General features: G+C 44.3%; 2 protein-coding genes across 2 annotated transcripts in view; one reads left to right on the top strand and one right to left on the bottom strand.

Annotated features, from left to right (window-relative positions):
• The window catches only part of LOC105570446 (centrosomal protein of 135 kDa), a 24,855-nt gene extending 4,567 nt beyond the window's left edge, over positions 1 to 20,288 (bottom strand). The window contains exons 1-13 of the mRNA XM_012027638.1: positions 19,419 to 20,288; positions 18,723 to 19,023; positions 18,414 to 18,643; positions 18,035 to 18,221; positions 17,772 to 17,938; positions 17,503 to 17,698; positions 16,923 to 17,056; positions 16,739 to 16,840; positions 16,411 to 16,665; positions 16,243 to 16,338; positions 15,777 to 16,006; positions 15,502 to 15,712; positions 15,135 to 15,250 (exon numbers count right to left, since the gene is read on the bottom strand). Coding sequence (XP_011883028.1) covers positions 15,135 to 15,250; positions 15,502 to 15,712; positions 15,777 to 16,006; positions 16,243 to 16,338; positions 16,411 to 16,665; positions 16,739 to 16,840; positions 16,923 to 17,056; positions 17,503 to 17,698; positions 17,772 to 17,938; positions 18,035 to 18,221; positions 18,414 to 18,643; positions 18,723 to 19,023; positions 19,419 to 19,607 — 2,414 coding nt within the window. The 5' untranslated portion in view covers positions 19,608 to 20,288. The remainder of the gene's footprint in view (positions 1 to 15,134; positions 15,251 to 15,501; positions 15,713 to 15,776; positions 16,007 to 16,242; positions 16,339 to 16,410; positions 16,666 to 16,738; positions 16,841 to 16,922; positions 17,057 to 17,502; positions 17,699 to 17,771; positions 17,939 to 18,034; positions 18,222 to 18,413; positions 18,644 to 18,722; positions 19,024 to 19,418) is intronic.
• On the top strand, positions 5,836 to 15,126 carry LOC105570445. Its single transcript, XM_012027637.1, has 5 exons — positions 5,836 to 6,304; positions 12,631 to 12,805; positions 12,940 to 13,130; positions 13,205 to 13,548; positions 14,004 to 15,126. Exons 1-5 carry the CDS (start codon positions 6,285 to 6,287, stop codon positions 14,711 to 14,713), a joined length of 1,440 nt encoding a protein of 479 aa, XP_011883027.1. The 5' UTR covers positions 5,836 to 6,284; the 3' UTR covers positions 14,714 to 15,126.
• Positions 20,289 to 20,931: the final 643 nt, after the last annotated feature.

Genomic DNA, 20,931 nt, shown 5'->3' with positions numbered 1-20,931 from the left:
GCACCTCTCAAGCATTCGCGAGAAAAATTTATTTAAAATTGTCCACATGCGTATGTACCGAGTCGCTCACATTACATAAAATACATACATACATATACATATGTATAGTAATTCTACATGAATTTATACAGGGTGAGTCACAACATTTGTGACAACGCTCGTGAGAAAGAAGGGATCGAGATGAACAGAAAAGTCCTGTACCATTTTAATGAGCTTGTCCGCACAGTCTATCTGTGGCCGCGGGCCGATTCGCGCTCGTCGCTTGTAACGTAAATCGAACCGCGGCCACAAAGTCTGTAGTTGCTTGTGTGTCGTATATACATGTCGTATATACCGAAGCTCGGTGAAAATTTTGTGAGCGACTCGGTACATACGCATGTGGACAATTTTAAATAAATTTTTCTCGCGAATGCTTGAGAGGTGCGTCGAATGGTTTTATCTATCATTAAGGGAGGTGTAGTATTACAACATATATCAAGCTCATTAAAATCGGAGAGGACAGATGTTGGTCCTCCCCTTGTGAGTATATCTAACTTAAATATAAGCAGACATGAATTCTGTCCCTAGCCAATCATACACAGCGTAAATGTGGGTTAGATATCGTTAGACAACACACAAATATGTTCGAAATATTTAAAAGATTTATTTCAATACTTTATCAATATTTATCAAAATATTTCATAGATATTTTTATAATCTTTATAAAACTATAAAAAACTATGTATATAATATTTATAAAGTATTAAAATAAATCTTGTAAATATTTCCAACATATTTGTATGTTATCAAACGATATCTAACTTACATTTACGCTGTATATGATTGGCTAGGGACAAAATTCATAACTGCTTATATCTGAGTTAGTTTTACTCATTGCCAGATATGATTAAATATACAGGGTGTCCCATTTTAACTTGGGCAATGAAATATCTCAAAAACTAAGCCCATCAAACTAAAATGTTTCAGACGTGAGTCTGAATCAACTATTCTAGGCCAAATTAAGGACACCATCTTATGTCCCTCTCGAAACCATACGACTTTTGTCTGAAACATTTTTCTTTGCTGGGCTTAAGTTTTTGAGATATTTTACTGTCCAAGTTAAAATGGGACACCCTGTATACATTTTTTCCCAGGTAGTTACATTTTTAGCGAAAAGACCGTAGCTGCAACTGAATACTTTTATAAAGTAACTTTCTCAATCCTAATTGAAATTAATATTGAATATTAATCAGCGGAACCGTGTGCGTTTTCGGAAAAAAAAGAAGAAGGCGAATTTTAGTCACTGATGGCAAAACTTTAAAATCTCACTGAGTGCGGGATTTAACAGAATTTCTTAAGAGTTCAAATGGGAGTCCCATTATTGCGTCGACGTAGCCTCAACTGGCCGGAAAATTTATCTCATTACCTCGATAATACGCGAGGGTAATGTCGCGGACTCAATATATATAATCAATTTTCTCATGGTTTGATCGCGTGCATGCCCTCGCGGCGACGCGTCCGTCACGCCTCAGGGCGGATTATCATCTCGCGATAATGACGATGGAAATTATGTCACGGATGTTACAGAAGAATGCACTCGCGAATGCTCGAAGAAATGATTTCTATTTCCACGGACTTGCGACGAGTGAATTTCTCCTCTACGGGCCGCCGTCGTGAGCGATGATGAAATTTGAAGCCATATAAATGCGATTCCGGTAGCGAGCTACCAGGCTTTTTCTCTATACTTGCACCTTCCGACGCGGAACATCCGGTACACGGGCATTCCGAGACTGTAAACGCAGAACATGGAAATCCCGCGAATCACTCGGGCTTGATAATGTAAACTTTTGAAATTGCGAGACAAGACAACTCGATCGGCTGTTCGTCGCTCAATTATCGCGCCTTGTTTCCCCCTTGATGTCTCGAGTTCACGTCTCACTCTCTCTTTCCGCGCGGCGCCAGAAGGAAAGTTTTCGCAGCCGCGACGATAGCGCGAAAGAAAAAGTGCCATAGAAAGCATCGCGGGTGCTCCACAAACGTTCCGTTAATGTATGCAAGGATGTCCCTCGTGACAATCGGAACTTGATCGACTTGGCAATTGACTTCGCGCCGGTTTAATCACGAAGCCTTACGAGGTACAAAACCAATTGCGCGTGCTGTAAAACGCACGATTCACCTGTCGCGGCGAATCTCTCGCCGAAATTTGCACGATTTAAATATTAACAATCGGCGCGATGCGCTTTTTGCCACGGCGCATCAAATGTGAAAGCCACACGCACGATGGCCCAACAAATATCGTATTTTCCACTCGGTATTCCGGTCGGAATAACGGCACAAGTTTCATATCGAAGACCCGTTTAATCCGCTACGAAATCGGCGCTCACACGGAAAACGAGCGTCTTTACCAATGCAGCGGTACTTATTGTCGCCAGTGACGAATAAAACTAAATCGCAAACTTATCGTCGACCAACCCGGCAAGAGATTAATTTATTAAGAAACAAGCTGCAACGTTTCGACCAAGTTACAGGTCCTTATCAAGTAGAATACACTTTTTTTAAATGACTCATTTCTTTCTATTACAATACACCGAGGAATCAAGAGCGAGCAACTTAACTGACTAACTTAATTGGTATTGATTAAATTAACGATTAATTCTGTTCAATCGAGACTATGTTTCGAAACAAAAATCGTTGTTACTTAAATTCTAATTACTAAAATTAGAGATTTTACCTCAATAGTTGGTGAAAACAAATGTAAGTATATTTCTAAATTGCAAATCTTCATTCACTACGAATCTAAAAGAGAAGTGAAGCACACCGTGTTTCGAGAAACCCGATAGGCATTGCGGAAAAGAGGCCGCAACTGTTCGATATTAACGACTTCGCGCTGTTAGAAAGAAAATGAAAAATTCTAAAATCTAGAATAAAATGATAGTATCGTCTTTTGTCGAATATCGTGGTGCCAACTTCGTGCGTTGTAAGATGGAGGGAAAATTTATTTTCTAATCGGAAGAACATATAAACTTATTGTACATGTTACTCTCGTCTCAATATAGTATAGTATAGTAGGTCAATCTTTTTTTTAATTCGATAAAGGAGAATAAGAAGAGCGTTATACTTAATTATGCATCAGCGAATATTCACTGTTTTCAGTGATATAACGCTCTGATTGAATTTTAGATAGCAGATGTCTCCGTAATCAAGTTCGGTACAGTCAATTTTTGTAAAAACACAACGCACGTCCGTGACAAGGTTCGCATGAAACAGCGTCTTAAAATTCTCCGAAAGCTTAAGCTTTTCCTGGAAAGATGAGTCAGAGGATGCATTGCCCTGAGGAGCAGGGTCACTGGACCCCTCGCTGTTCCTTTCCACGATTGCCTGACGAAGCCGGGCATGTTAAAATTGAGCGATGAGCGACACTAGGTCCGTTACAGACAACCGTTCTAAGGAAGGTACAATATGTTACGCATACGGGAAGGAAAATGTAGCTGCCGTGGTCAAAAACTGCAGGCAACTAAATTTCAGTTGTGAAATATGGACAGCTAATATTTAGTCGCGATAGCGAATTCGATGCTTGCACTAGTGCGCACTAAGGCCTGTTTATAGTCAATTTTTATATTTAACTTTGTCTTAAATACAAGTTCAAAGAGTGTTTAGTCAAAAAATGGTCCGTATGGATGCTATACAGATCATTTTATCAGTTCTTTTGACACCGTAGGTTCCTTTTCACCGGCATATGAGAATCGTCGATCCCGAACCCGGAGGTAAATGTATTATCTATAAAAATCTGAGTGCTATTTTCAACATGTCATTACACGATGTTGTATGCCGAATTCTCACTGTTTTAAAATTACGAAGAAACAAAGTCAAAGTTTTATGTCCTTCGTTTCTCGAACAGCGTGAGCGATTCACGACAGCTCGACGAAGACACACGAGCCGCCTTTGTTATTCACAGTCGGCTCGTGAGACCACGTGGAGAGGCATAGGCGCGCCCTTTCGTAGATTCTCTAGTTTGTACAGCATTACCGTTATAGGCAAAGGGCATTGCACGTTTCCTCGAAAGCGAAGTTACGTAAGAAGAGGCGAGGATACGATGCGTGAAAGAAGGAACCGTAATCCCAACCTGAAATTATCCGAGCGAACGACGCGATCGTTTAGCGTGTCGTCAATCAAATTTACGAAATTCCAAATTTTGTAAGTCTTATAATCGCTAGACATATCAATATTAAGATTTTATTTTATTATACCCGAGTCGAGATTTTTGTGCTATTTTGACACCTTTAAGGATAATTTACACCCACTTATAGCTGATCTATACACCTAGCCCAGCAATAACCTACTTTGATGACATTATATTTTTTTACTCCTTCCTTGAATCTTTAATTCTAAAAATTTACTTTAGCCCCTACTTAAAAGGACCTACTTTAATGCTAAATTGGCAAAAGCAGAAATTTCCGGCACTATCAGTTTTAAAGTAGGAGTAAATTTTGTACTTGCAGTTCTTTTATTGTCTTAGGTCCTACTATACAGGGTGGGCCACTTTAATCCGTACACAATAATATCTCCTCAGGTAGAGGTGATAGCGGAAAATGCCTCAGACAAAAGTTGTAGGGTTTCGAGGAGGACATAAGATGGTGTCATTACTTTAACCTTGTCTGAAACATTTCTTGATTTGCCTATTACTTTTTGAGGTATTCAAGAGAAAATTTATAACTTTTTCAATGTTTAGCTCATGATATCTCGATAACTGTTTGTCGGGGGGGGGGTGGGGGGAAATAGTACAGGACTTTTTTACTTGATTTAGTCTCAGAAATATGCTGCTGCAATAGTGCTCCAATTGGACCAAGCTCTAGCATCGTGGACACAGGGACGGATTCCATCCCGCGCGTCACACGAGGGTTTACTACGTTGTTTACTGGAAAAAAAAAAATGCGGAAAGTCCTTACACGTCTCGACAGAATGAGCCCGGTTTGGTGCGGTCTCGTAATTTCTCAAGGCCGCAGTTTAAGATAATGACGTAACGACGACAGTTTCGTGAGAAACGTGGCAATGATCCGCTCGCGCCCGCCTCTTCGTATCGGGGCTGAATGAATGCCAGAGACGGTTATGCGTTTCCCGTTACCGGGTTCGGCTCCGGGTACGAGATGCCGAATTATGCAACAGTTCATAAAGAAACCCACGCGCCGTTGCGCGGGCCGTGACGATCGCCGGCTGATCGGCGTTTCGGGAGGTCCGACGAAAGTCTAACAGAGACGCAACGCTGGAAGTGTCGCAATGGCGATTTTTGGGAAAACCTTGGAGAGGCTCAGCGGCAGAGCAATCGCGATCATTGCGAAAAAAAAAAAAAAGAGAGAGAGATAAATTCGTCGAAACCGGTTTCGTTGCCGCGGGTATTCGCGATTTTCTCGACGATTTCCCTGAAACGTTCATCGGATTTAAAGTCATTGCAGTTCGAGCGACGTAGATCAGGACACTCTCTATGCAACTGCGTGGACGACGCTCGTCGAGGAGTCCCGTTCGACAAATGGAATCGAATCGTTGATGATCTCACTGGATCTACGTTTCAGGCTACATCTCGAAATCCCACGCGCGGAATATTGATTTGTCTCCTCCCTCGCAGCTGCACGCGCAGAGAAGCGAGGGGCGCGAATGCACACGTTTGCACTCACATCCGGATTTGATACCGTAAGAGGATATGAGAAAGCCCAGTAGTGCGGGATCGTCGTGAATATGACTCTCTGCCTCCCTCCAAAAAACACAAACGCGTATCGCACGGTTGACCCGAGAGCGGGCGGACGTGAATGAAAATTTCCGTGGGACAAAAGGCGCAAAGTGCCATTGCGTTACGTCAATTCATGGGATTTTTACGGATGACGAATTAGAGCTCGCTCGCGGATAATCGTGCGTAGATCACGCCCGATCCGGGTGCCAGGCGTGGAACCGCGAAAGGCGTGCGACAAGGAAGGAGGAGAGAGCCTTTATCATCGCGGAAGGTACGCCAGGACGGTTTTCCCTCCCGGACGCGGATTACGCACTGGGGCTGGAATGGAGGAGGATGTCCATCGCGCTTCGGCGGATTCGGTCCCCCGGCACGGTCGTGTTAGGTAACAGCCTAGAGCCGTGGAGCCGGGACGTGCGCGGGCCAGTCTCGCCGAGCTTTCCGCGGCGATAAGACCGATGCACGGCCACGACGCGAAACCTGACGCGAGCCTCTGATATGAGGGATGGACCGAGTGGTGAACTGAGAGGACGGATAATTCGCGAGATACAGTGACAGCGGATCGTCGCTGACGAGCAGCAACGCCATGGAGACGTCGATGATAAGGTGAGCGAGATTTTCGTATCAACGAGACTAGTTCGGCGAAGGTGTATTGTGCTTGCAACCAGGATTGGGCGTTTGCGCGTGAAATGTAATAATTTACAGCTACAATGTAAATTACGTTTCGAGTCGTGCGAACAACGAGTAATCTGTGGAACGTTTATATTTCATCAGAAATATCGGCAATTTTATGCCTCGTTTGCAATTATTGTTTTTAGAATGGGTGCGATTTTTTAGGGAAATTAACGATGGTTCTGAAGATCTCGATTAGTTCATATTTTATGAAAAACATGAACAATTGTATTATCGTACGCATACCGCGAACTGACGATAAGTAATATTGCTTTTTATCGTTTAACAACTCAATATAAGTAATATTGTTTCTATATTAGCACCACTGTAGTTTATTAATAAGTTATAATTGATCTAATCTGGTGTAAAACTACAAGGAGAGAATTTTCCTTTAAAAGTTATCCTGAAAGTTATATAATCGTGGGACAACGCGGCATTTCGAAGAATTTTATGAGAGGGTGTTGGAATTTTACCATGCATTTCACTAGTAATTGCTCTTAGATATACATTTACTAGTATATAAAATGTATGGTGAAACTTAAAAAACTCATAAAGTTCTTTAAAATGCCATATTATCTCACGATCGCATAATTTTCAGGATAAATTTGAGGGAAACTTCTCTCCGTGTACCTTTCCATTTCTGTAGGACCGTTCGTAAAAGTACAGTTTAAAAACAAACACTTAGTTCTTTCACTTTGCCGGTCTCATTCCAACTACCTTCGACTCTGTTTAGATACTTCAATCTCGTGTTAATTGAAAGTTTACATTTATATTATATTTTTTATCTCTTATTGTTAGTTCGCAGTTCGATAAGGACCACAAACCATGGTCGAAACGTTGCGAGCTGCGTACAATAAACGCCAGATACGGTCAAAGAAACACCGAAGTTGTAAAAAGGAAACAATTATTTAATTTATAATAATTTGCATTGTATTGTCCACACGACAATCACCAAGGAATAGTGACATTCGTCATATCGTACAAACAATACATAAGCAATTGTAATCGCGAAATTTGCCGCACAACCCTGTTTACAACAAATGGCTTACGTCCAGTCCGATCGAATAGCAAGCGGCGATCGCATAGATCTTCGAAAGGTTAAACGAATCGATAGAAATCCTTTCACTGTATCAGAGCTGCGATCGTCGGATGCGAGAGGACGACTCAACGACGTGACGAGCCCCGCGGTCTTCTAATAACAATTAAGGAAATTGTGCGCGAACGGCTCCCACATTCGCCGGCTGAAAATTCACGTCACGTGCCGAAGCCCCGAGGGAAATTAAACGAATAATACTTTCTTTGCGTTTGCCTCGTCGAACAAAAAAAACCGAAGAAAAGAGTATCGCGCGGGCGATCGACGTTACGTGATCGCGTTGTTTGTATTGCGTGATCTCTGCGCGGCGCAGATCGATTATAACGTATCAGCGGACACTTTCTTTTCAGCGGGAAACGTAAATCCGCGCTTCCGAGGCGCGAGCACGCGTGATTATATAAGCGCGATTCTAATGATAATCAAAGCAATTCGAAACATCCTAGAATTCCGTGAGGCGAGTCGCGAACGCGCGGGCGGCCCACGTGCGTGTGCGTGTACGCGCGTGTAAGACGAGTGACTCGGGTAATAACTGGTTATTACAACTTAACGACACGGAAGGCGGAGAAAGTGCATCTGGCGAAGAAAGTAAAATCATGACGAATGAATAATATATAATAAACGCGTCACAAAAGTGTCGCGGGCCTGGGAGACTGCTATAATTTGCTTCGCTGTTACAATCTTATTAAAGACGCGGGATTATACGTTAAAAGCTACGTATAAGTAACCGTAACGTCTTCTGGAATCAAGTTTGTATTTCCATTAGTTTGTATTTCAATTAGTGCACTTATGTTACACGAGTCGAGATTATTTTACACGATGCGGAACATATATTGTTTAAGGAGGCGGATGTATTTGAAAAAAAAATACAATCAATTTAAAAGGATTTCTTTTCCAAGAAAGTATATTGTTCTCTGCTAACTTTAAGCTATATAAAATGATTTTTTAATACGCCCGATTGTATAGAAAAGAAGAGATTGAACGTACGTCTTCTCGCGGTTTGAATGAATCGACTATCCGCGGTCAGAAGCGGATAATCAGGAAATAACTTAAAATGTTTTAAATTCTCACTTGATTTGTCATTCCCATTTGGCACCGTCTACTGTGTAGCTTGAATTGGAAATAGACGAAGAAAATGAGAATGAATTATTGCGTAGAACATGTGGCTGCAGCATGGAAATCTAGAAAAACCCTTCCTTTCTCTACGAAGCAATTCGACCTTTGATGTCTTAAGAGACACATGTGGATATGAAAATACGAAAATTGAGTTACCACATCAGCCTCATTGAACAAGCGGCGTGCAGCGATAAACGCAAGGCAAGTGAAATATCGTAAAGAATTATTTGACGCCAGTACATGATTTTAACCAATGTAGAAAAATTGCTAAACGACGCTAACTGGCAAATTCTAATTAAAGAAATTTATTGCGAAAAATATTACCTCAGCCAGGGTTTGAACCTGGACTTCCCTACACTCTAGACGGGCGTCTCACCAATTTGACCACTGATTGTGAGGCATATTTTTTGATAAATGGAGTACCATATATTCTATAGTAATAAATAGGGGTGTAGGCACTGAAATGCGCCACTTATTAATTTTTCTCCCAAAAAAATAACGGGCTAGGACTAAACCAGGACTCGAACCTGCGCATATGGGACCTTCCGCTTGCCGGGAGAATTCTTCCAGCTATCCAGGCCCACGAAAGAACTAACTTCCCTCGAGTCATAATTAAAATTCACAAAGAGAAATTCACATCAAAGTAGATCGAAACGTAGATAATCACGAAAGAGAATAAAAAAATCATTTATTGATCTAACGATGAGAAAAGGAACCTAGAGATAAGTGTTATTGCCCCGTAATTTCGCAGTGCGCCTTAAAATAAGAATTTCTCACGGAAGTATTATAGAATTCCTCTTATTATCGTGGTATTATCACTGCAGACACGCATACGCAATGCACGATGAAACTTCGTTAACCGCCGTAATAAAAAAAGATGTAATGTAGTTATGCAACACGTTGCATAAATTATTGGCATACCTAAAGGGAATGCCGTCGGGGCAGGCGGCAGTAAGGACACATCGAATAACAGGAATTCACGATGGTGGCGGCTTTCGATCGAGGACGAGACTCGTGAATCTCAGGCATGCCTTCCGTCCTCTCGTCGAGAGCTTGTCGGAGAAGAATCATACTGGACAATCAGGCTTGGGAAAGTTACTTTATAAAAGTATCTAGTTACAGTTTTTTTTTTCGCTAAAAATGTAACTACAATAGTTACAGTTACAAGTTACCAATTTTGTAAAGTAACGCGTTACAGTTACTCGAAAAGTAACGAATCGTTACTTCGCAGTTACCTTCTTGCCATGAAAATAAAAGTATCAAATCTGCATTTTAAGTGTAAAGCACCGAGAAAGGCGTTTATGCGCAAATGAAAGGCCTGATGCGATCTGTGGAAGTTTAAAGTATATGTATATAAAGTAACTATTAATGTAACTGACAAGACACTCATCAAAATCGGTGTATCTCCACTTGGGTAGATTTATTTGTGAGTTAAGTAAGTTAAGTTACAGTTACAGGTGGAGAGAAAGTAACGAAGTTAAGTTAAAGTTTCAAAAAAAAGTAACTGTAACTGTAACTTCGTTACAAGCAACGAGCTACTTCCCAACTTGCCGTATGTCTCTAGAACACCCGTGCATGTACACTTGACTGGAGAAGTCTCCACTCGGTTGGGTCACAAATCATCTCCTTAGGTATGGAGAGGACAATACCGCAAATTGTTTACAGAGGCGCGCGCGTTCAGAATGCGATCGGCATTCTGTGTTGAACGAGGGGGGACTTGAATAAGTTCTCGCTGTTTCCCGACAAATGTTACCTCAGCCCTTCTGCATCGGGCAATACTGCAGCCAACTTCATCGTGAAGCTCCACCATTAGGCTCGAAATGACAGTATAAGGGCCAGTTTCACAAACGTCGGTTAACTGCTAACCGAAGGTTAATTGATCCGCTGTCTCTTCTTAAATAATAAGATGAAAAAAGATAGGGAGTCGACTGAACCCTAGTTAACAGTTAACCGATGTTTGTGAAACTGGCCCTAAGTCATTCCGCCGAAGTGCAAGCAACATAGTTTTTCATAGAGTTAAACATGTCGAATTCTGTGCCAAAGAGAGAGTATTTGCGGGGAATTTTACTGCACTACTTTTTTTCAAAAAAATCTGCAGCTGAAGCACATAGAATTCTTGTGGAGACTTGTACGGCGACCATGCTCTGTCGGAAACAACATGCAGAGATTGTTTTAGACGCTTCAAAAATAATGATTTTGATGTTGAAGATAAAGAACGCTCTGGCGCGCCGGAAAAGTTTGAAGACGAAGAATTGGGGGCATTACTCGATGAAGACCCATGTCAGACGCAAGCTAAACTTGCAGAATCATTAGGAATTGACCACACAACGGTTTCCAAACGTTTAAAAGCATTAGGAATGATTCAAAAGCAAGGAAATTGGAAATAATATTTACGTTTGGGAAATTACAAGAAAACAAAGGCTCGACTTTCCTGCCGACTCGTCGGGCCTGCAAAGCAATCTCGATCTCGCACACTCCGGTATCTCATTCGATCATTATCGTTGAGATCATTGAGGGTACTCTTGATTTCAGCCAGGCATGTACATCTTAATCCCGGCATCCTGTGCCTGTTCGGGGTGTCCCTCGGCGGAAACGAGTTTTCTCCACTCTCGAGGAAAAAGACATCGGCTGTACGCGCTTATCGCGCGAATTAGATAAAATGCTTTTTCGCCGTCTCGTCTCTTTGCGCTTATTACGGAGAGCGAAATCCTGCAAGCGAGAAAGTTCTGACGTAACTCTCGCTCCCGCTGGATGATCGCTAATTAGACGATTGTGTAACGGACCGCGTTCGCACCTGCGGGCATCGATCAAGAGTGAATCTCACGGCGACGCGCGAGCGTAACGCGCGGATAACGATCTCGCCTCCCCCATTTGTTCACGCTCGATTGTTAAAGCGATTCAGCGGCGTTAATTAGAGATAGAAGAGGGAAATACCTCTCTTTCCTGCGCGACGCTCGCTCGCGTATTTGCGAGAACGCGGGTAATACCAGGACGCCGAAGCTTCGACATCGCAAAAAGCTGACACGCGCAAAAATTGTGCAAATCGCGATCGTGAAAGTTGATGATACGTCGCGCCGCGGATCGCGATTATCTCGACAGGTGCAAGGATGATTTCGGCATACGCCGCGTTAATTGAAGCGACAACCGTGCGAGATAAATTCTAAGTGCCGCGTTAAAAGGTGATTAATAAAACGCACCGCGGAGAATAAGAACGCTCGGCCGCCGTGGAAAGTCGCGGAAGAAAGCTCGATCAGCACTGAAACGTTGACAAGACCTCATGCTGTTTAATTACTTCCTCGACTTTTGAAGAAAAGAAAAGACACGAGACGCCGTGCGTTTCTTCCCGAGTCAACGGTGCGTGTAATACACCGTTAAATTTACCGTGTAAACAAGTCAGTTATACAACAATAACAGAGGCCCCGCGTTGATTTAAATAAATTTGATTAAAGGTGGAATAGGCTGCGGTTCGGAGCAGGCAGGGATTTACCGGAGGCTCAAACCGCAAGATACTCGCGTAATCCTCCCGCGGTCAACGCGACCGGAGGCAAGAAAGAGAGAGAAAAAAGAGAAAAGACCTTTTGCTTTTCGCGACGCGGCAAGCATTTGTACGCGGCAAACATTATTCTCATTCCGCACACATGTTCGCCATCCCGAGCCCTGTGCCGCCAGGGACAATGCCATTGCCATAGTGAAACAGTGAAAGTATGGTCATTTCGCCCTCGCTTGTCGCGCGCACATGTGTGCCCCTTCTTCCGCGCGCACGCACAGGACGACACGCGCATCGACGTCTCGCGCTGTCGCGATACTCCCATTTCGAATGGCCACATTCCGCTGAACGCGCTCTCCACCTGCGACGCGGCGCGCGCTCGGTGAAACTGCCTTTTGCATTCGACTGATCGCCGATGAAGATGATAGGTAACACCTTCCGTCCTCTCCGCCGTCCTATTTGTGTCCAATTTCAATCAATCGTGTCACTCTTGTCCCTTGCGGCGGAATCCCTCGCGAGCCCGCGGCTGTTACGATCCGTGAGTGATGTAACTGCGGTGATTTTCAGCGCGATGCGGATCCTCTTAGGGAGCATCATCTGCCTTCTGTCGGCGGTCAACGCGAGGACCGCGATAATGCCGCCGCCGTGGGCCGACCCCTCGAGCAACCCCTGCGCCGCGCAGCCACGCGGTTGGCAGCTGCTGTACTGGCCGGCTGACGGCAAGTGCTACAAAATATTCCAGGTAGGTGCCAATCTTCTTCTCCCGGTCAAGAATTGTATGTCCCTCGCGCGCCTAGTTGACCTACGACACAGCAGTTGCTTTAAAAGATTCGCTCGAGGGAATCATTCGCCTCTGATAGTTCGCGTTTACGGCAGATCGGCGCCCCGTGTCCGGAGACCATGGAGCTGGGCCCGGCGGCCGGTAACGGGACAATCGCGGAATGCAGATGTCCCCCGGGAACCGCACAATCGCCCAGGGACGCTTTGTGCCATCCGATATTCACGAGGGCGTCCTGCTCCAAAGGCCAATTCTTCGCACCCGTGCCCGACACGTCCGACAAACCTGGGTAAATACTCTTCTTCTTCTTCTTCTTTTAATTACGTTCGCGAATGCCCGTGTGCTCACGAGAGATCTGTTCAGCGCGAAGCCACGATGGGGAGTCTGTCGCGATCCCGAGAGCTGCAACGAGCAGGGCGAGATCTACTGGCCCAGGGACGGCAAGTGCTATGCGAGGCTCAGTAGAGGCCCGTGTCCGCGCGGCGAGCTCCTCGTCGCAGGCGAGGACGGACTGGCGACCTGTTCGTGTTCGACGAGCGGCGAATTGAGCAGGTACCATTGGCTGGGAAACGGTCGCGGTTGCCACGAGCACTACACCAAGGGTCCCTGCTCGGAGCCGGGAGAACTGTTTCTGCCGGGTGGAACGTGCGGCTGCCATCCTCAATTGCCTCACTACCACGAACCGAGCGGGATGTGCTATCAGTTGGGTAAGATATGTATATATCGTGCGACACAGCCTGGATTTAAGATAAAGATGGGGTAAAATTCGATGTAACAACGGTGAAAAAACGGTTTTGTTGAGGCGTATAAAAATTACGCCGGATACAGATCTAAAAACAATTACGTAGGACCATCAAGGATGACGCTGCAAAGGATTTTGATATTCTAGCAGCCAGCCTGAGAGCGTTCAATATAATTATTTTCAGTGTCTAGCCTAATCTTTATACCTCAGCGAAACAGTTTTTCACAATTATTTCACAATACAGGTTTGTAATTAATATTAATTGAAGAATTTTTTTAATAAAGGTAGAGATTCCGCTGTTCCTTCTCACTATTACGCACACTTGTGATTCGCGTGTGCCGATTTATTTCTTCAATTTAACTGTCGAGTCTTAAAATTTCCCTCCTTAATTTCTGAACTCGTAATATTATGAATTATCAGGCGGCGTCGGCCCGTGTCCGCAAGGACACCACTTCGTGGTGACAATGGACGCTCGTGCGTCGCAGGAGGATGTCACGCGAGCCAGATGCGTTTGCAAGTCGGGCCACGTGTTGTACAAGGACGGATTCTGCTATCGACTGCACACGAGGGGACCCTGCGAGAGCGGCTACATGCTGATAAACTCGTCGACCTGCATCCCCGTGCCATGCAAACGCGGTAGGCTGTACTTTCCTCAGGAGAAGACCTGCTACAAGATCGGTACACCGGGACCGTGCCCGAACGGGCAGTTGGTGCTGTACGATTACAACGTGAGACCGTCCCTCGACGGGATCAGTTACAACGGCGTGTGTGGATGTACCAGCAACATGAGGGACGTCGGCAAGTGCCTGAAGAGCGAGAGCGAAGACTGCGAGAGCACGCCAGGCATGGTGAGGATCAACAAGATCTGTTACAAGTTGTACACGCAGGGCCCGTGTACCGCGGGAGAATGGTTGGTCGCACAGAGAACACCGAGAAATCGGTTATGGCGACTGGGAGAATCGCGACCGAAAGCCAGGTGCGAGTGCCGACCTGGTTACAAGAGGGTCCAGAGCTCCGGTGAAGCTCTCGAAGAGCTGGACAGCAGTAATCTGATCTCGCCGAACAATTGCCAGCCACCCACGGTGAGCCTGGCGAAGTTTCTCAACGATAATGTCAAATCAGTGATCTGAATGGCTCGATAGTTCAATAGATCGCTGCGCGGCATTTGTAATTTATAAGATTCGTCGGATTACATTAACGTTTTATTTTATCTAGCAAAGAAAGTGCATCGTTCAACACATCAAACTTTCCAGTTGAAAGAAAGTTGGATAATGATTTGTACATAAGGTTGTACGAATTAGTTTTTAACTTTATCTTACATGTTTAAGTGAAGCTTTATTTATTGTGTTCTTAATATAGGATAAGTAATATCTTGAGTAATTGTAAATATCGTTTGTGTGACTTAAGGCCTGTGTTCACGATACTAGAAATTGAACCAAATTCTAGCATCGTGGACACAGGCCTTTATAAAGTCTAGAATTTCTTATGAGAGACATGTGCCAATTTTTTTAAGAAGCTTAAAAGTTGTAAATAAACGTCAGATGTACTTACTCATTTTTATGCTGTAAATCGCGGATTTGTTGTTGCACTCCCTCCGTCTGTTGATCCTTATGCACCAATTCTCGTTCCAACGTGGCGATCTTCTCCGTCTTTTCGTCCAATGCCATCTGCAAAAATAATAGAACATCATCAATTTTATAAATTATCATGATTAAGGATCATTTCCTTCGCCAGTAATTAAATAACAAACAATTAATATTGTTCGACACTACTGGTTATAATTCAATCAGAAGAAATTTATTGAGAAAATAATATGAATTTCGCAATATTAAATTATAGCCAGTAGTATTGAATATTATTTGTCTATAAATTATAATTATAGAAACATTTAAAATACAAGCTACAATATTCCGTTTACCAATAGCCGATCTTTCTCTTGGTCCAAGACCGTCATACTCGAGCGCAATGTATTTATTTCTTGCTTCAGCTCCTTGATTTGATCGTTCAACTGCACCTGTTGCTGCTCCCTACTCCTGTTGCGATCCATAGCCTTGTTCAATTCCGATTCTGTCTGCGACAATTGGACCTGCGCGTCTCCAAGCGCTTGATCCGTTTGATCTTGCAACGTACTGCAATGGAAAGAGAGATCAAAATTACACACGCAATCTCTACAAATACAATCGGATATATTACCGTAATTGAAAATATTGCGTCCGTTGCGCCATTAATTCCTGCTTCGTACGGCGCAGTTCTTCTTGCACGTCGCCTAACTGATCCTCGAGACCGTTTATCGCCGATCTTCTCGTGCCCTGAGTAACCAACAGATCTTGCCGTTCTTTCTCTATGTGTTTCAAGCGATTCTCCGCCTCGGCTAAACTTTCCTTCAGACGAAGTTGGTCGCACACGTGAGTATCCGACATCATCTATACCCCGACACCATCCAGCCATTCGTTTATAACATATTGCCATATCCACACCGCGTTAGCAAGAATTTATACAGGTCAGTATTAATTATACTAATCACTCACAGTTACCGAACGTATATAATTAATGAAATAGTGTGAACGTTAAGCTCGTATTATTAATTTAGTATACTAAAAGGGAACCAACGAAAAATAGGATAATGTAAAGTTAATTTAACTTATACGATTTTCACTACCGTAAGTCTCTCCCGTAATGCATCGCGTTCCTCTATCAGTCGCTCAACATCCGCTCTGGCCGTATCCCGCTCTCGTTCCAGCCGTTCGAGCATTGTCTGCGTAAATTGAAATTGAAATAAGAATAAAACGTACACGTTTCACTTTCAAAAGGTAGCCTTCACAAGTACCTTCGTTGTGCTGATGTCTCCAGTAGATATCGGCGAGCCAGAAGCACAGGTACAAATACGAACGGGCTTACACAAACTGCACGATCTGCACGGAATACACTTGTGTCTCTGTTGACTCTTGTAAGTATGCAATCGCGCTTCTAGATCCTCCTTTTCGCGACGCAGTTCTTCCTTCTCCCGATGCGCTTGGCTTAAAGCTTGTTCCTTATCACTTAATTCACGTTTCAGCTCACAAATTCGTGTCCACAGGTCAGCCTACAATTTGTTACACAAGCTATAAAATTATAATTCTTTGTACGCGCATTTTTTTTTCAAATTTAATATTTACGTTATCTTTGTCAGACGATCTGCGTTGTTCACCCCGACAGTTAATATATTCCTTTCTATAGTGGTCTCGGTCCAGTTCCAATCGCTGAATTGTCTGTTGCAGCTGCAAAACAAATATGTTTTGTCAACCAATTTTTTTAAATCTAATTTTGCGAGAAATATTTAAATCAACTTTCTCGACTTACAGACGCAATTTGCAAATCTGCTTCTTCAATCCGTTTTTGCATATCAAAGTTACTGGTATCTTTTATAATTTCCTCATCTCCAGCCGCTGTCTGACCAGCCACGTTATATTTCTCACCTTTGTTATTTTTAAACGCTGAAAAGGATAAAGGAATTTTCAGTAAATTGCTTTCGTCCAACAATAACGATTTCTTAAAAATAAAAGCTCGATCAAAATTTATATTCAACATCTTCCTGGGCTGCACACTTAAAAATCGGTTTACTATTAATACCATTTCTTTTTTTCGACATTTTCGTCCCTTTATTCTGATCATTCTTTTCACCCTTTTCCTTTGCTCGCGTCTGACCGTTCCCTTTGTTATTTTGCCCGATATTCTTTTTATGTATACGTTCTTCTAAAATCTTATTAGTAAATTGCAACTCATCAATATCTTGTCTCTGGCAGTCGTTTTCTTTAGTCACTCTTTCCAATTTATCATTTAAACTTTTTTCTGCAATATTATTTCAAACGTTCACCTTCTCTCTCGATAGCCCAGGTTGTAAAAAGAAAAGACATTGAAGATAAACAACTTTTTAACGTACCAATGACTGTTAATTGATTGATCCTATCAGACATCTGTTTCTTTTCGTCCAACGTAGATTCCAGAGTCCGTTGAACATTACGTTTTTCGAGCCTGCACGCTTCTAGATCTGCTCTCAACTCTTGTACCTCTCGACGTTCTACAGTTAACTCGCGCTCCAAGACATGCACTTGCATCATGACGTCCTCCAACTTCTCCTGCACAAGCATAAGAGTGCGAAAATGAAGAACCTGTCTGAAAATTATACATTAATGCGATCGTCGTAGTTACCTGGAGCCTACAAACTCTCCTGTTATTCTCTTTAACTGCGGAATTGCAGTCTGCTTCTACAGCTAATGCAACGTGATCTATATCTCTTAATTCTTTCTCTAGCTCCTCATTCCGCGCTGCCAGTTTCATTGCCTGAGACATAGCATCATGTTGTTTATTTAGAGATTCTGCATCATTCAAGAAAAATGGAGTACGTGAATCAGACGTTTTCGTACGAAATGATTATGTTAAAAAAAATCTCTCTACTCTACTGAATTCCTTGCCTTTCACCTGCTGCTCCAGCTCTAATTTCGCCTGCTGGAGTATCCTCACTTCGCCAATCTCCGCATCGTGGGCGCCAGCTTTCTTTTCCATCTTCCTGCAGGCGCAGTCCTTGCTAACTGGAACGTAAGAATGGCCATCTTCCAGCATTTTTCTCAGTCGAATTATTTCTTTTTCCTTCGTGACCAGCTATATAAAAGATCGTTCATATTACATCGATGTTCTAATGAGACCGACACGTGCTTAGTCTTTTTAAACACGTCGTTACCACGCGTCAATAATTCTTAGCATGCAGAAAGGCAGATTAACAAGCACAATATTTCTGTTCCCTCTCGGAGAACGTTCAAGACACGCATGCACAAGTATTGATGCTTAGTATACCTGTTTCTCAAGGGTCTCTATGGTATCTGTTTGCAATAAAAGCTCCCCTCGCAATTTCGTTACCTCCTGACTCAGACAATTCATCTTGTGGTCTGCCATGCTTATTATATCTACTATCTTAGGCTCGGCGCTACTTAATTTCGGCAGTGAGCCGCTGCCCCTTGCCCTTGGCATCGGCTCGGCCTCCAAGACCGGTCGTCGAAGAGGAAAACAGGGGCGTTTCTTAGCAGCTGTAAAAAAAGAGAAAAGTTAAAGTCTGATAATAACGTCGGACGCCCTGTCGACAGTCGCAGCGGAACAACAACCTACCAAGGCCAACATTAATGACAGTCGGCTTTAGGCACTTGCCCTGAAGCTCCAATATCTTCTTGGACTTGGCGGCCGACTCCGCCTCCAGCTCCTTTATCTTGTGTATGTTACGCGAGGACGCCAATTGCAGATCGTTGCACTCACATTCTAACTTGTATATCTGCCTCTTGAGATCCTTGACCTGCCTCTGCTGCGCCTCCTTGGTCTCGATCAGGTCCGAATGCAGCTGGTTGCACTCTCGCACCAGTCTCGCGTTGTCACACTTGTACGGGTCAACCGTCAATTGCAGCTGGCTGCACGCCTGCCGGTGACACCATCGGTTAGATCGTACGTCGAAAATGCTCCCTCAAAGGATTACCAAACAATGTGATTCACGGCAATCGCATTAACCGCGGCGACGTCACGGGGCGCCGTTCTCCTTTTATTTCAGCTCTCGCGTGAAGTTACATTAGATCAGACAAGCGAGACTGTACTCAAATGTTTCTATGATAGCGTTTTCGATTTTCTGACTCGGAGTCGGGTCGAGTCAGCAAATCGAAAACGCTATCAGGCTGTGTGCCGACATTCACCGCCAGTACCGCAAAAATCTGCAGTTCGCGTCGCGTGTACACTTTCAGTGCTGGCGGCGAATACATCGGAGCACAGCCTCGGAGCGGCGACTGAACGTTCTCTCCAGCGAGCCCCCACGCGACTGACCTCGACGTTCTCCTGAGCGACGGCCTTGAAGTGCTTCAGGCTGTCGGTGGTCTGAACGAGATCGGCCAGCAGGGCCTCTATCAGAGGCAGCGCGTCCAACGACAGCGCCTGCTTGTACCCCAGGCTGTCCAGGTGCTTCCTGACCGTCCGGTACCTACCGGCGACATTGTACTCCGCGTCCCCGCTCATCCTCGCGTCGCGTACGGCGCGACTAGTTACGTGGATTCACGCAGGACGGCTCGAAATCACCCGCTGTATCTAGGACGGCGGACTAACTCACGTTCCCATTGTTGCAGAAATACGTGTACGACCGGGATACGTCACGACCGTCGCATTGTCCAGTATCGCGAAACGGACGAGAGCGTTCGCGTTGTACGACATAGCAATTCTATGTGATAAACAACACCGACCGGTCCGCGAGTCAACGGCCGTCACGATCTCGCGATCTCGCGGGCCGCGCGACCGCCGCTCTCCCTCCCGCCGAGTAATCCTATCGCGTGCCGCCGTTTAGCGTTCGCGATCGCGGTACGGCCTGAGCGCGTACACTCGTCTCGCCGAGGACGCCTGAAGGGACGTTAATTCTCGCAGCCGCGACTCATCCCGTCGAGAGGAATCGCCGCCCCCCCAGCGCCGGACTGTTTGAATACGGCTTCGAAATTGCTGCCAATCCCAACACACTCCGCTTTCCCGCCATTTTCAGGCTGCGCCAGCTCGCGGGGTTTGTTGAAAGAAATCGGCCGACAGGGCGCGCCACCTCACGGCCCGGGCTGATGGCAGTGATGGTAGATGGGCCGGGTTTTTGGCGCATGCGCAGCGAGAGCAGCCGTAAAGCCCGTATCAGACCACGGATTGGGATTGGGATTGGGATTAGATTGAAATTTGACCAATCAGAGTAAAGCCCGCTGCAGACGATGCTATTTTTCCTGCTGGATTGCTTGCAATCTAATAAATTACTATCGTTGCACCATTCAGCACTCAGGATTCCTAGTAATTTCGTAAATCGCAAGCTATCCAGCAGGAAAAATAGCATCGTCTGCAGTGGGCTTAAAAGTTAAGGCCTTTGCACGTAAAAAAGCATTAACCGTAACCGTAATTTTAGTCCATAACCTACGGACCCTACGTAATTTTAGTCCGTAACCTTAGGAATTTTACTTGGGTTGCTCCATCTGTCTGTACGTGTTGAAAACTACGATTACGGACTAAAATTACGGTTACGGTTAACGCTTTTTTACGTGCAAAGGCCTTTACTGAACTTGAGATTAGTAAACTTTACTGTGATTGGTTAAATTTCAATCTAATCCCAGTCCCAATCCGTAGTCTGATACGGGCTTTAGTCCCAGTCTACAATAGAGATTTAAGCCCTAAGCCTTAAGAAATTGACTAATCACAGTCGCGCATTCTTCTCATACTTGACCGTGATTGGCCAATTTCTTAAAGCTTAGGGCTTAAATCATCTATTGTAGACTGGGACTTAGTCCCAGTCTACAATAGAGATTTAAGCCCTAAGCCTTAA

The sequence above is a fragment of the Vollenhovia emeryi genome, unplaced genomic scaffold (genome assembly GCF_000949405.1).
Source record: "Vollenhovia emeryi isolate VEMERY1.0 unplaced genomic scaffold, V.emery_V1.0 DF939120.1, whole genome shotgun sequence".
Classification (NCBI taxonomy): domain Eukaryota; kingdom Metazoa; phylum Arthropoda; class Insecta; order Hymenoptera; family Formicidae; genus Vollenhovia; species Vollenhovia emeryi.
The sequence above is the reverse complement of the archived record's forward strand: the minus strand, read 5'-3'. Positions and strand labels throughout refer to the sequence as shown.

Bases quoted from the DNA above. Each gene is read 5' to 3' on its own strand.
- LOC105570445 (XM_012027637.1), top strand. From the start codon at position 6,285: ATGGAGACGTCGATGATAAG. The intron at 6,305-12,630 runs GTGAGCGAGATT...GGTGATTTTCAG, and splicing joins ATGGAGACGTCGATGATAAG to CGCGATGCGGATCCTCTTAG. The intron at 13,131-13,204 runs GTAAATACTCTT...AGATCTGTTCAG, and splicing joins GACACGTCCGACAAACCTGG to CGCGAAGCCACGATGGGGAG.